Genomic DNA, 13,605 nt, shown 5'->3' on the forward strand with positions numbered 1-13,605 from the left:
CTAAAACCTAGCAATGTTACTATAGCAATGCAATTTGAAATTTAGAGCGTTTGATGGTTAGTTTGATGCAGAAGATTTTGGAGTGAGGTTAGTTAAATCATATACTAATATAATAAAAGTTGGGTCTTAAGAACTATGTTTACACTAAGTGGTTATTTTCACTCTACTAGAAATTGGCTGTACTCTAATTAATTATTAATTTATTTTAGCTTATTAATTGTTAGGATTTGTATTTTGGCCAATACTCTATTACTAAGATTCAAGAAATAAAAATTCTACTTCAACTAAAATTCTATTTACCATCAATTCTTAAGATAATTTAATTTAGATAAGTAAACAACCTTTAAATTGGTTCATTATGGTTAATTGGCTTAACTTGATTAATCCACCCCTTATTAAATTAAGGGGTCAAACAAGTCTTTTCAATTGGCCTTAGAGCATTAGGTTTAGTCGATTCCATGGTCAGTTTCTTAAGTGTGATCTTTGGATCCAATGGATGTCAATTCTTGAGTATCTCACTTCACTTTGACAACAATAACTATGCTTATTGAAAGGTGTTCATGAGAGCATTTCTAGAATCTATTGAAGAAAAAGTATGGTGATCTGTTGAGAAATGTTGGACCATACCTAAAACCCCACTTATTAATGGACCAAAGATCTATTTGCGAAGGCATACTATAATAATAAAGTTTTGAATGTGATATTTATGGTTGTATCTTAAGAATATTTTAGGAGGAAATCTAATGTTGAAACTGCTAAAGAGGCTTGGGCTATACCAATGACTACAGATGCATGAAGGTATTAAAGCTGTTATGACATCCAAATTTCCAAATGTCAAACATCTATGTTTGAAGAAATTAAGATAAGAGAGGAGTCATTTGATGAATTTTATATCAAACATCTATGTTTGAAGGAGAGAAAATTCCTTGAGCCCAAAATTGTTAGGAAAATGATGAGATATTTGCCTAAGAGATTCCGTACTAAGGTCATTATCATAGGGGAGAGTAAGGACCTTGACACTATCAAGGTTGATGCATTTGTTGGCTCCTTACAAAAAATTTGAACTATCCCTACTTTAGACTAGTAGGAACAAATCCGTGGATTTAAAATAAAATATATTATTTATTTTAATTATATGAATTGTCTTTCATAATTTATATTTCAATATAATACAACTTGCACAATACATACTATTTCTACATCAAGTGACTCAATATCTCTATGTATTATGATAGTTAATTTAGTCTTTAAAGTAGCTTACTAATTATTTTGATAGTTTCAATAATATTTATAAAATATTTATATTTTTTTATATGAAAATTTTAATTATTTCGTACTAGTTTTGACAAAAAATATGGACTTACTAACTACTTTGATGCGATGCTTTTAAGCTTTAATATCATCCATCTTTTGCCAAATTTTTAGTTTAAACGAGTTTGAATTCAAATCTTTTATTTGATAAAAAAGACCTTACCAATAAGTTAACTCGAACCCATAGAAACATGGAGTCATTGTTCTTTATAAATGAGAAAGTTTGTGGACAACTTTTATGTCAGAACTTTTTCTACAATGTGTAACTGTAATTAGTAAAAAAAAAAATGTTAATATGAAAGTGAAGGTTTATCAATTATAATTACATACATTATCAAGTTATGATAAATAGTAGTGGCAAATTTGGTGTTCCTAAACAAATAGTTTATAAATAGCAAATATTAATTATCTCATTTAATTGTCTTATATAAAAACGTTTTCTCAGCTGTGAATATAATATGATAATTAATTAGTCATATGTAAGGTTCTCTTATATATATAAATGTTTTTAATTTTGTGAGTATAATACGATCATTAATTAGGTACCCCTTCCATAACCACTTCTAATTAAAAATCAGCTCATCAAAGGGGTGAGACTTATGATACTACCTGTGACAACTAACTATCTTCTCTATGGTCATTATAACAATTGAATTACATGTTAGATTGTCCAAAACCAAAGTTAAAGATTGATATTTTGATCGGAAATGTGTTCCAAGATAACTTTTAGTGATGCTAAAAGTCGATAAAGACTTCGAAAAGGACAAATAATTAGTTTAAAAGTGGGGAGGGACAACCATGTGATCAGTATAGAGGACCAGCTAGCTAGAAGCTACAGTGCTTGTGATCACCTATCAAGTCTAGTCTTATTTTCAATCAACTTTAATTGTGTTCTAATCCATTTAGGATGCAACCTGGCCCCTTTCTCGCAAAAAAAAATGTATGGCTCTAAATGAGAGATGCTTGTTCAAGGAAAATTCCAGAAGCCTAGAGGTTTCACATTCCTTTATAAAATAAAGGGTAAGTTAACGTGTGCCTTAAAATATTTTTATAGTAATTGAAAAATCTGTAAAAAAAAGTTAGTATCTTTTTTATTTTTTCATCAAAGTCTTTTTAAAATAATTTACTAATGTATTTTTCAAGGTACATGTTAGTAAAATTTTAAAATACATTACACTCATAACTCTCTCTCTCTCTCTCTAGTAAAGTTTTATATGGTAATCTGTATTTTTTTAACAAAGAAAAATAATCAAACTCACCACCACACAAGAAGTCGATGGATCCAACCCAAGCTTACCATTTTAAGAGAGCCAAAGACACTAACACAAGAGACTTTATCTATATAGTAGATAAAGTCTATGTACTATAACATTTATTTCTTTTTGGATGAATAATAATTGTGTTAGTGTGTGTCTAGTTCAAACTTTAATATTCTCTGTAGAAATAAAGCTAGTGAAAAGAATCTAATTCTCTATTTAAATTTAAGGCAAAATAGAAAATTTAACCCTAATGGACCCCATTGATGCACAACTTCAATACAAACTATTTAGGGCTTGACTCATTAGAAATTCCATTGTCGGTGAACTTTATCTATGACCATTTCAAGTCCACCGACAACGAAATTTGAATTCTCTACCAACAATGTTAATTCAATTTGGCGTTTCCTACAGAGTGCTATTATATGCATGAGTCATTGCAAAGTCTTTGACACCTAAGTTTAACACAATGAAATGCAAAACAGGCCTTCAAACTTGGCATCAAACAGTGCCCAAACCACCTCATTTAGTTTGGTATAAATGTGACAGTAATTAGCTGTTGAGTCATTTTCCATATGAAATAAGTAATATGCTGTTTCTCAAGAAAAAAAAAAGAAAAAAGAATAAAGAAAAATAAAATGCTAATTTTTCTTATTCAGTAATGTCACTACAAAAAAAGAGTCTACTAGCTTAGGTTGTTTTAATTTTAAACATCTTTGTTGGAAGCACTAAAAAAAAATGCCATTTGACCTAATTGATAATTTCGTAATTGGTTTATATTCAACATCGTCATTCTTAATAGCTTAAATTTTCATGATGAATGTTCCCATGTCGCATGAAGCACTCACAAAAGAAATCCAATGTTAAAGTAATTAATGTCTTTTGCCTTCAGTTAGGAGTCCTCACTTTATTCCATATATCAGCTATATCATTAGTGAGTAATAATCTTACTACTTATTTTGGAAATGTTCTTTTTTGAACAATAGAGAATGACAAGTACAACAGGTGCCTCCAGTGTCCAGATAAAGCATAGAAGTCAACTATAAAACAGCAACCAAATTAAGGAACATATATTTATAATCATTACCATTCCAAAATGAAAAGAGGGCAGAACAATATGGTATTTATGTTTCTTTTCTTGGGTAATTGAACTAGAGTTACAAATTAACTGCCGCGCACACACATATATATATATATTAAAACATAAGCAATCCTAAGATCTACTTGCTTACTGCAAATAAAAATATTATTTTTCCTTCTTAATGTTATACTTTATACTCTACTAACAATACTAGTATGTATCTAATAAAAAAAAAGGATAAGATGACATGACCTAACATAATTTATGGAGTATAAAGTGAAGCACTCAGAATAAAATTAAAGATTTTTCTTAACTCAGTCCAGACCGGAGATGAAAGGTGTGCCGGTGAAAGGCAGCCATGAAGTCCCAGCGATAAACTTAGAGACAGTAAATTTGACTGCTTCATCGGCTCCAATAATATGATATCCAGACCACTGCACCCTGTTGGAAAGTCCAGCTCCAGGCCCTACATTTAAGTACTCTGCAAAATACAGATTCTTGAGGGTAGAACTCTCGGTTCCAGGCCATTCAATCCAACCTCTAGGCGCTATAGCGTCATCTAAGGTTGATTCCATTATTACTGCTCTAGAGTACTCCTTCCATGGCCTCCCTAGATAGGAATTGTATGAATGTTTGACAGCAGAAAAATCTGAGCTCACCATGATCTTACACTTTTGAACCGAGAAGCCAGTATTTTGACCAGGGTCATTCCTCCCATTTGCTAGGATCACATTGTAACCACGTTGTGGTCTACGAAGTACTAAATTGCAGCTCTGAAAAACAGCCACAGCGTTTCCAAAAATGAAGTCTATGGTGCCATAGATGTCACACTCTCTATAGAATTGACGGAGTGCAAACGCATATAAACTGTCCTGGTATCCTGCAATGCTACACCTGAAGAAAACTGAATGATCTGAAGCAATATACACAGCCAGGGCTTGTTCTCCTTGAGGACCTGCTGTGTTATGAAATCCAATGTCACGAGCAATGAATCCGTTACCTGTGATTGCTGCGCAGCCAGAATATATATGTCCAAAAAGTCAGCACTACATAAACAAGTGTTGCATCCATTATCTGACAAATGAATTTTGTCATGGTTGTATTGAATAATAGTGTTCTTATTTTCTTAGGTCTCTTTAGCTTAAAAATAAGCATGAAAAATTAAATATTTATATCTACCAAAAAAATAATAAATAAATAAATAAATAAAGGAAAGGAAAAGAAAAGGTGAGATATTAAAAATGACATTTGTACAAATTTTATTATATAATTCTTACAAACTAATAAGTCTAATATATCACAAAAAGAAATTCAATTATTCTTAATTTTCTAAATAGATGTTAAACCCTCATGAATACTTTTTATATATATATATATATATTATTGTTCATATTCATAGTCGTTACATATATACATTTTTTGGTGAATACTTGCATATTTACATACACGTGGGAACTGTACAACATAATTGTACCGAAAATGTATTCTTTTGACTAATTGTTTTTTTTAGGGTGAGGCTTCCTGTCTAGTACATTAGATCATGGGATCAGAAACATAAGATTGACATGTTATTAATTTTGGACATTTGTTATGCTCATATCACATTTTATGTTCTATTAATGCATTAGATAGAAGCACTCAAATGCATGATGAGAAGCCAAATTCGTTTTTTTTAACGCTTTTTTATTACACTTAGGGTCTGTTTGGTTATATTGTTTAAATAATAGTTTTCGTTGTTTAAATAATATAACACATATTTTTACAACATTTTTTTACCCGTATGTATTTTCACAATACTTAAACAACGTTACTAAAACAACATTATCAAATAAGTTCTTAACTTCGTATGGTTGCCTAATTAGGACACAATACATACAAGCTACCAAGAGAGAGACAGAATGAAAGACAGAGTGCCAAAAGTACTGACTGAATGTGGCAGAGGCAGCCGTGGAAGAGCCTTTAGCAACACAATCGTCACCAACTATAATAGTGGAATATTTGCCGTCTCCTATCAAGGTGATGCCATCTTTCTTAGTTTGAATCTTCTCCTTATAAATCCCTGACTTCACGTAAATCACAAACTGTTTCCCAGAAGCAGCTTTGATGGCTTCCGACACGGTTTTATAGTTGCCTGAACCATCTTTGGCAACTATGACATTTGCCTTTGCCTCAACTAGCTTTCTATCTTTCGTAAATACCCACTTTGGAAAAGTTAAGCTCTTCTTTGACTTACCAGTACCAGTGTTGGTGATCCTGTTGACAAGAGCTAATGGATTACTTCCCAATTGAGATAGATAATCCATCTTCTTAGATATCTGGTTCTGAACTATATTGAAGTACTCTTCGGAGAGACTGAGGCTGTCGGCTGAGTCTTTACAAGCTTGTTGGAAAGTCAAGGCAGCACTTAGCCATGTTTGAATGTCATGCTTGTTTTTCTCCGGAGAATCTTTTATGGCTAACATGGACTGCTCAAGCCATTTGAGAGACATGTTCATGAGCTCTTCACAATAGCCTACCATATAAAAAACAAAAAGTGGGGCTTAATCAATTAAGAATATAAAAATAGAGACACAAACAGTAACACATAAACAAACATGTATATTGTAATTGGAAATTGGAGTCTCTGTCAACAACATGCAAGTGAAGCTGTTGGTTATTACCCACCAGTGACATAATGGGCACGTTCAGCTAATTCTTGGGCTTCAAATTGGGAGCTGAATTTTGCAAAATTTGAAGTGGTCAGCTTCATCTCAGAGATGGCCTTGTTAACAAGAGCCAACACAATGTCAACAGGTTGATTGGCTGAGCCCAATCTGGTCAAGGTTTCAACGCAGAGGCTAGGATATCTAGTAAAGCCGCATTCCTTTACATAATTTTGATTATCATCCATGGCAGCCCATGAAATGGAAGCCCCTCCTAGACCTAATGCACATAATCCCAACACCCAAAACACTAGAAGTTCCATCCTCATACCAAAGGCTTGAACAATTTAAGTTACAACAAGTCTCAGCCAGCTGTAATGAACTTATAATTCCAAATCAGTCTTATTAGCACTTGCATATTATGATGGCTTATTTCTCACAGGTGGTGCTCGGTGATACGTCTGATTCAAATTTCCTAATCCTTTCAGTGGCAGTGGGCCTTGTTTTGTAATCCACTAGTCTTGACAATGATTATCTATTGCTTTGGTGGCCGTATATATTGTACCTAATGCTCGTAAGGAACATTTTAGAGTAATTTGTAGGTCCTGTCTTGCCTCCTTTATTATTAGTCAATCTTTTCTTAAAGCATTTGATGGTGCTTGCTTTTATCTTGTCCAGTACTCTGAACATTCCGTGCAAGAAAATTACAAAAGGAAAATATAGTTAAAAGATAGTTTTATAGGATTTACACACAAAGACAAGATCGTGTCTTTAACTCACGATTCTTTGTTAAAAAAAAGTGTGTAATAGCATGTGTGTAATAATCATTGCTCATTTCAATATATAAGGTAGTGCTGTATATATATGTAGGTCATAAATTCTTTTGTTAACCCATCCATTGGAGAATCTAACCAAATATCATGTCCTAGCAAGTTTAAAACGCAAAGTAGATGCAAACGATCCAGACGGCCAGTTCATTCAGTTTGTTCAAAACTTGGTATTTTCCAAGGCCACTAATATTCAGAGATCTATAATACCAATTTAGGCAGTGGCGCTTCAAAAAATTTTCTCAGGGTGTTCCTTAAGAAGCATAAACTATAATTTGTTGCATTATTGTTTCATTAATTATTAATTGTTGTTTAGCCTAATATAATTTAATTTGTTTGTCTTTTATAATGTATTAATTAATTAAATTATTAATTATTATTGTTTAGTTGCTTCATTACTTTTTTTACTAATTACTAGCAGTCTAGCACACACCCCATGTGCATTATCCATGGCTCAACCCACTACCTAGTGTCTAACATAATTTAATTTTGTCTTTTATAATGTATTGATGCCTGCCTCTGCATGCCTTTACTTCCCCAATTCAAATATCCTATCCCACACAGCCCTATGGCCCCATCCACCCCACACTCAATAGACAAGAGTCACAAGAGGAGCCAATCAGATAAATTCACAAATTACAATACACTAAAAGACAAACTCACCAACACAGCACCGACGGATAAAGTCAAAACAGGGGCAAATAATTGTAAAGTTATAAAGTAAAGCTCTTATCTATAAAGCCAAGCCAATTACAATTCAAAGAGAAAGAGAGAGAATTAGATATAGAGAGAGAGAGAGTCGCATACTCTCATTTCAGTTCAAAGAGAAAGAGCTCTCTCTCTCAGACCACAGTCGACACTCCACAGCAAACCCAAGGACGTAAGAGAGAAAAAGAGAACTTAAATACCTTGAGGGAGGCCTAAGAGGCAGCGGCGCCACGGGCAGCGGTAGCACGTCTAGGCGAGGAAGGACTCGAGGCCAAGCTGAAGCATCGCTAGCTCTAATCCAATCAGATCGATCTTCGATCTCTGATGCCTGATGTGCTCTATTGCTCGAGCTTGAGGCTCGATGCAGTGACTGATGTGCTTTGTTGCTCGAGTTTCAGGGGGAGGCGCCATTGCGCTGATGTGCTTCAGTGCTTGGTCCGTTGGTCGTTTCGTTGATGAGGTTTTCTTCTTTAGGTTAGGTTTCTGGTTTTAGTTTTTGCTTTACCATTTGATGAATGATGAATTAGCAGAGCGTATTAGGTTTTGGTTGTTTTTTTTTTTTTAAGAATCCGTTTGGGTTAGGCCGGTTGGGTATTTAGTTAATAATTATTTTGATTTAAAAATCTGGTTGAGGTTGGTTTTGTTTAGGATTGATGTTGGTCTTTTTTCCCTGACTGAGTTTGCTCTGTTACAATTTTTTTTTTCTTCAGATTCTCTGTTACAATTTTTTTTTTTTAGATTTTAGTTCAAATTTTTTTTTTAAGCTTTTTCTTTTTGCTTGAAAGTAGAACAAATAATCTACCAAAATTTAATTTTATTGGCATAAAATTTTTTTGAGGGTGTTCCTAATTTTTTTTAAGGGTAGATAAATAAAAAATTTTAAATTATTATATATAAAAAATTTCATGTCAGGGTGGTCTTGGGACCACCCTGGCCTGAACTTGGCGCCGCCACTGTACATGGGCATAACCTTAATTTGGGAATTTGTATGAAACATATAAATTTAAGATTAATGATAATCATGCACTTCCCTTTTAGGAATAAATTATTGCTAGAATAGATTATATGTCATTCTCACATACATTACACTTCATTTCTATATGTCGTCTTCATATAGATTACATGTCATTTATTCTTACATGTCATTTTAGGATAGACTTTACCATTGTATCAGTGCATGTGTACATGCATATCATTCTTTCTTTTTAAAACCAAACACCAAATATCTTAGTTATTCTTTAAACGGTGATTTATTATGTTAAATTTGAAACTATGTATTATCATTTTAAAATAAGCGTTGTGGGTTACCTAACACCTTCCCCACACATAACCAAACTATCGAATTTTGATTTATAGTTGGAGACATTATTTTATTTTCTAGTTTACCTTACGAGCTATTGGGTTTTCTTAGTTAATTCTAGGAAATAAATTTAATTAGACTTAGGTGACTAATCACACCTTAGAATCCTATTGGTTTGTGGCGACTCCATATTGATGGTAAATCCAAGAAATTCAATTCATGGTAAGATTCAAGTAATTTAATTTATTAAAAGATCTACCATTAATGTAAGAGGAGTAAGCACTACGTAAACATATTTCAAAAACACCCGATAAATTTCCATGCTCAACTACCCATGTATGCTACAAGAGTCCCTTACATTTGTCTCCAATAGGAGACTTGATTGTTCCAAAGTGGGAGTTTACACGAGGTTTGTGAATAAGTGATTGTCTGATAATGAGCAAGAAATATCCGTAGTCTTCCGCCCATCACTCCTGAATTCTGATCAAACAAACCTCCCAATGGGGTAAAGAAATAGACAAATAAATAAAGTAAACAACAAATTAAGTAATCGTTACACATTTCTGTGCATCACTGACTCACTGTGGCCCTCTACTCAATCTCCATTTACCTACTCAAATCTCTCCACTGATTTCCCGCGAAAAAAAGAACATAGCTTTACCCAATTATTACGCGTCTAAAGTGTAATCAAATTTTAACAAAAAAAAAGCTTTGACTTAACTTTCTCAGTGGCATTATTTATATCAGTAATTAGGCCCTCTTAATCTCTGTGGGTCTTCATTTCATTTTATCTCATCAAACTTTGATGGCTTCCTCCACCAACAATATTCTGAAACTTCTTTTGCTTCTCCCTGCACTCAGCTTATCAAGAACATGGGCTCTCAACTCTTCTCATTCTTCTTCTTATTGTTATTCTTATTCTTCTTCTTCCTCTTCTTCTACTTATTCTTCTTCTTCCTCTTCTTCTTCTACTTCTTCTACTTCTTCTTCTTCTTCGTGTTCCTCTTCCACAACTTCTGCGGACCATTCCGAATATTTTGCCAACATAGAATCTATCTGCAAAACCACACCATACCCAAAAGTCTGCCTTGACACATTGGAACTCTCCATATCAACGGCTAACAGTCCAAACAACACGGCCTACTACCTCCATTACACCCTCAAAACCGCAATAAATGAGTCTAGAAAGCTTTCCGCTCTGTTACCCAAGGCCGGGATCTCAAATAATATCATCGAAAAACGAAGAGGAACCATCCAGGACTGTACGGAACTCCACCAAATCACATTGTCTTCTTTACAAAGATCAGTGTCCCGAAACAATGATGTACCCATTAATAAACGCAAACTAGCCGATGCAAGAGCTTACCTTAGCGCAGCACTCACCAACAAGATCACATGCTTGGAATCGCTCGATTCAGCTTCAGGTCCTTTGAAGCCAGCCCTACAAAATTCCATAACTAACGCGCACAAGCATGTGAGCAATTCTCTTTCAATTCTGTCTAGCCAATTCCCCCAAAATATTAGCCAACACAGCCAAAATAATAGGCGCCTCGTGGACGTGGGTGTTCCAACATGGATTTCAAAGAAATTAGAGAGTCGGACTCGGATGTTGGATAGTGAATATGACCCGAGCAAGGTGCGGCTGATTGTGGCTGCTGATGGAACTGGAAACTTCACCACCATCACTGATGCTATCAACTTTGCTCCAAACAATAGCAATGATCAAACAGAGATCTATGTGAAACAAGGGGTTTATGAGGAAAATGTGGTAATCCCAAGTTACAAGCTAAACATTTTTCTTCGTGGAGAAGGAACTGATGCCACTATCATTACTGGTAACAGAAGCGTGGTAGATGGCTGGACCACTTTCAGCTCTGCAACTCTTGGTATGTTTAGCTAATTTCCTCAATTGCATTACAAGCATGCCTTTTGTTTTACTTTTATATATCTAATAATTTGTGTCCTTCCCTAACTAATTAACCTTTTTTTTTTCCTCCTTAATCGTGTAAGTTGTACTTGTGAGGCACAATTCATGTTCATGAAGTAGTGCCTTTTTGTTAATTAAGTTTTGTTTTTTAAATAAAATAATTCCAAGGAGAAATTTGAACTATAGACATGTTTGTTGGAACACCAAAAAATGCCAATTAAATTACAATACTCTAAATTTTAAGTTTGAGCACTAAATAAACTTTAATTTGTTGGGATATACTTAAGTATTTAAGTGATGTTAGAGATATTAGAAATTTTACTGCATGAATATTACAAATTGAGACGTCACATATAACAGAAAAAAGAAAAAGAAAAAATTGTGAAAATATTATAATTTTTACTACATAATTGATATAGTAGCAAATTTTATTATTGGATTTCAAAAACATAATAAATGAATGCCTTGAATTGTTTTTTTTTTTTTTTTAGAGTTTCAACTTTTGGCGTCTGCTTCTAATGATAGCTCTTTATCATTAAACCAAGACACCAATTGATTTTTGGTATAGGCGGAGATTGAATCTTAAATCTCTTATTCAACTATTAGAGACTTTATCAGTTGACCTAATTGAAATCCACTAAATTACTTTTTTTTTTTTTTTTTTTGTGATTGGTGACCTCAATTTATAAAAGTTATATAGCAGAATTTGTGGCACTCCTAGCATATCTAAAAAAATAGTTTAGACACTTCTTTATTTGCTGTTAAAGTGACACCATTCATATATCAAGTCACATTAGTTTATATGTTTTTTTTTTTTTTTTTTTATAAAATTAGAACTAAGTTAAGATTTTTTCTAAGTTTTCTTTTTCTTATACTTGTAACTAATTAGTAATATATAATAAATTGAATTGCAGCGGTGTCTGGAGAAGGCTTTTTGGCTCGAGACCTACGTATCGAGAACAAAGCTGGAGGAGAGAAACATCAAGCTGTTGCTTTGAGAGTAAATGCAGACTTTGTCGCATTGTACAAATGCTCAATCATTGGTTACGAGGATACATTGTATGTCCATTCCTTTCGACAATTCTACCGAGAATGTGACATAAGGGACACTATAGATTTCATATTTGGGAATGCAGCGGTTGTATTTCAATCGTGTGACATTGTTTCAAGAATGCCAATGTCTGGCCAATTCACGGTCATCACAGCACAGTCTCGTAATAGCCCAGATGAGACAACTGGAATCTCTTTCCAGAATTGTAATATTTTAGCTGAAAAGGAATTGCGTTCTAACGTAAAAAGCTACCTAGGAAGGCCATGGAGGATGTACTCTCGGACAGTCTACCTAGTATCCTACATTGACAACTTTATTGACCCAGTTGGATGGACGCAGTGGTCCAATGATGATAATCAAAGATTAGACACTTTGTATTATGGGGAGTATGATAATAAAGGACCTGGCTCATCAACAGATGACAGAGTGACTTGGTCAGGGCATCACATAATGGATATTTTGGATACATTTAATTTCACCGTGTCCCAGTTCATTTCGGGTGTTGATTGGTTGGACCAAAGTCTCATTCCTTGCGAATTTGGGGTAAATTAAATGGATTTGTCTTCGTTTTTTATGGCAAAAATAACCTCAAATGTAGCTTATTAGATCTAGTAATAAATCTCCTATAATGGTATTTTATTTGTCAAGAGTCTTCTAACTTAGTGACATCTTCTATTCAAATCCCCTCCCTATTTTTGTTGTTGTTTGTTGTTGTTGTTGTTTTTTATTTTATTTTATTTTATTTTTATTTTATTAAAAAAAGGTAATTGATGAAAGGATTGCATTATGTACCACTTCCTAATGATTTGAAGTTCGAAGTTTGAACTCCTATTCTCTGATGCTATATATGTTACGAAGTCTATACGTTAAGAATATAATGTGATTCCCAACTTAGTTTCATCACTTGTTACTTTCATGATGGTATGTAGTGGCTGGGGGAATATACACATTGATACAAGAAACCAACCATATGGTTTGTGGAGATCTTATCTATAGTTTTGTCAGAGAAAACGTTTAAAACTTTTCGTCTATGGACTATAGTATTTGCCCAATTAATTACTTACCTTTGATATTATTACGTATGATGCAATTCCAAATGCAGAAATCAGTGTAGGATACAGTTGTGACCAGCAGATTAGGGCAGGTCTTTTTGTCTTCTTTTTAGATATCCTAGCGGAAGTAGTGGCGGCTCCAGAAATTTTGTTAAGAGTGGTCATTAAAAAATTTAAATTAAACAAAATTTAATAAAAATAAGACTTAATATATTGACATAAAAAAAAAACAGTCGCAATTACATAAAGTTTTAAAATTTCCTTCTACAAGTTTTTCATATTTTGAAATTGTTATATGATAGTTTCATTATCAATGTTATTAATTACATCTTTTTTAATATACACAACCAAGTGATCATTAAACTACTGATCTCCCTTTCAATTACCAACATATTGCCTAAATAAGTAACAATATAAACAAAATGCATCATTCTTTTTTATGATATGTTC

The 13,605-nt window shown here is 33.4% G+C and overlaps 2 protein-coding genes across 2 annotated transcripts; one reads left to right on the forward strand and one right to left on the reverse strand.

The window, feature by feature from the left end:
• Window positions 1-3,626: 3,626 nt before the first annotated feature.
• Window positions 3,627-6,667, reverse strand: LOC142642631 (putative pectinesterase/pectinesterase inhibitor 54). The gene is made up of 3 exons (XM_075817028.1): window positions 6,313-6,667; window positions 5,576-6,160; window positions 3,627-4,657 (listed from the first exon to the last, which is right to left on the reverse strand). Exons 1-3 carry the CDS (start codon window positions 6,617-6,619, stop codon window positions 3,963-3,965), a joined length of 1,587 nt encoding a protein of 528 aa, XP_075673143.1. The 5' UTR covers window positions 6,620-6,667; the 3' UTR covers window positions 3,627-3,962.
• A 2,924-nt stretch (window positions 6,668-9,591) lies between these two features.
• Window positions 9,592-12,875, forward strand: LOC142605363 (putative pectinesterase/pectinesterase inhibitor 12). The gene is made up of 2 exons (XM_075776828.1): window positions 9,592-11,011; window positions 11,967-12,875. Exons 1-2 carry the CDS (start codon window positions 9,931-9,933, stop codon window positions 12,653-12,655), a joined length of 1,770 nt encoding a protein of 589 aa, XP_075632943.1. The 5' UTR covers window positions 9,592-9,930; the 3' UTR covers window positions 12,656-12,875.
• The last annotated feature ends 730 nt before the right edge of the window (window positions 12,876-13,605 follow it).

The sequence above is a fragment of the Castanea sativa genome, chromosome 7 (genome assembly GCF_040712315.1).
Source record: "Castanea sativa cultivar Marrone di Chiusa Pesio chromosome 7, ASM4071231v1".
In the NCBI taxonomy this organism is placed as follows: domain Eukaryota; kingdom Viridiplantae; phylum Streptophyta; class Magnoliopsida; order Fagales; family Fagaceae; genus Castanea; species Castanea sativa.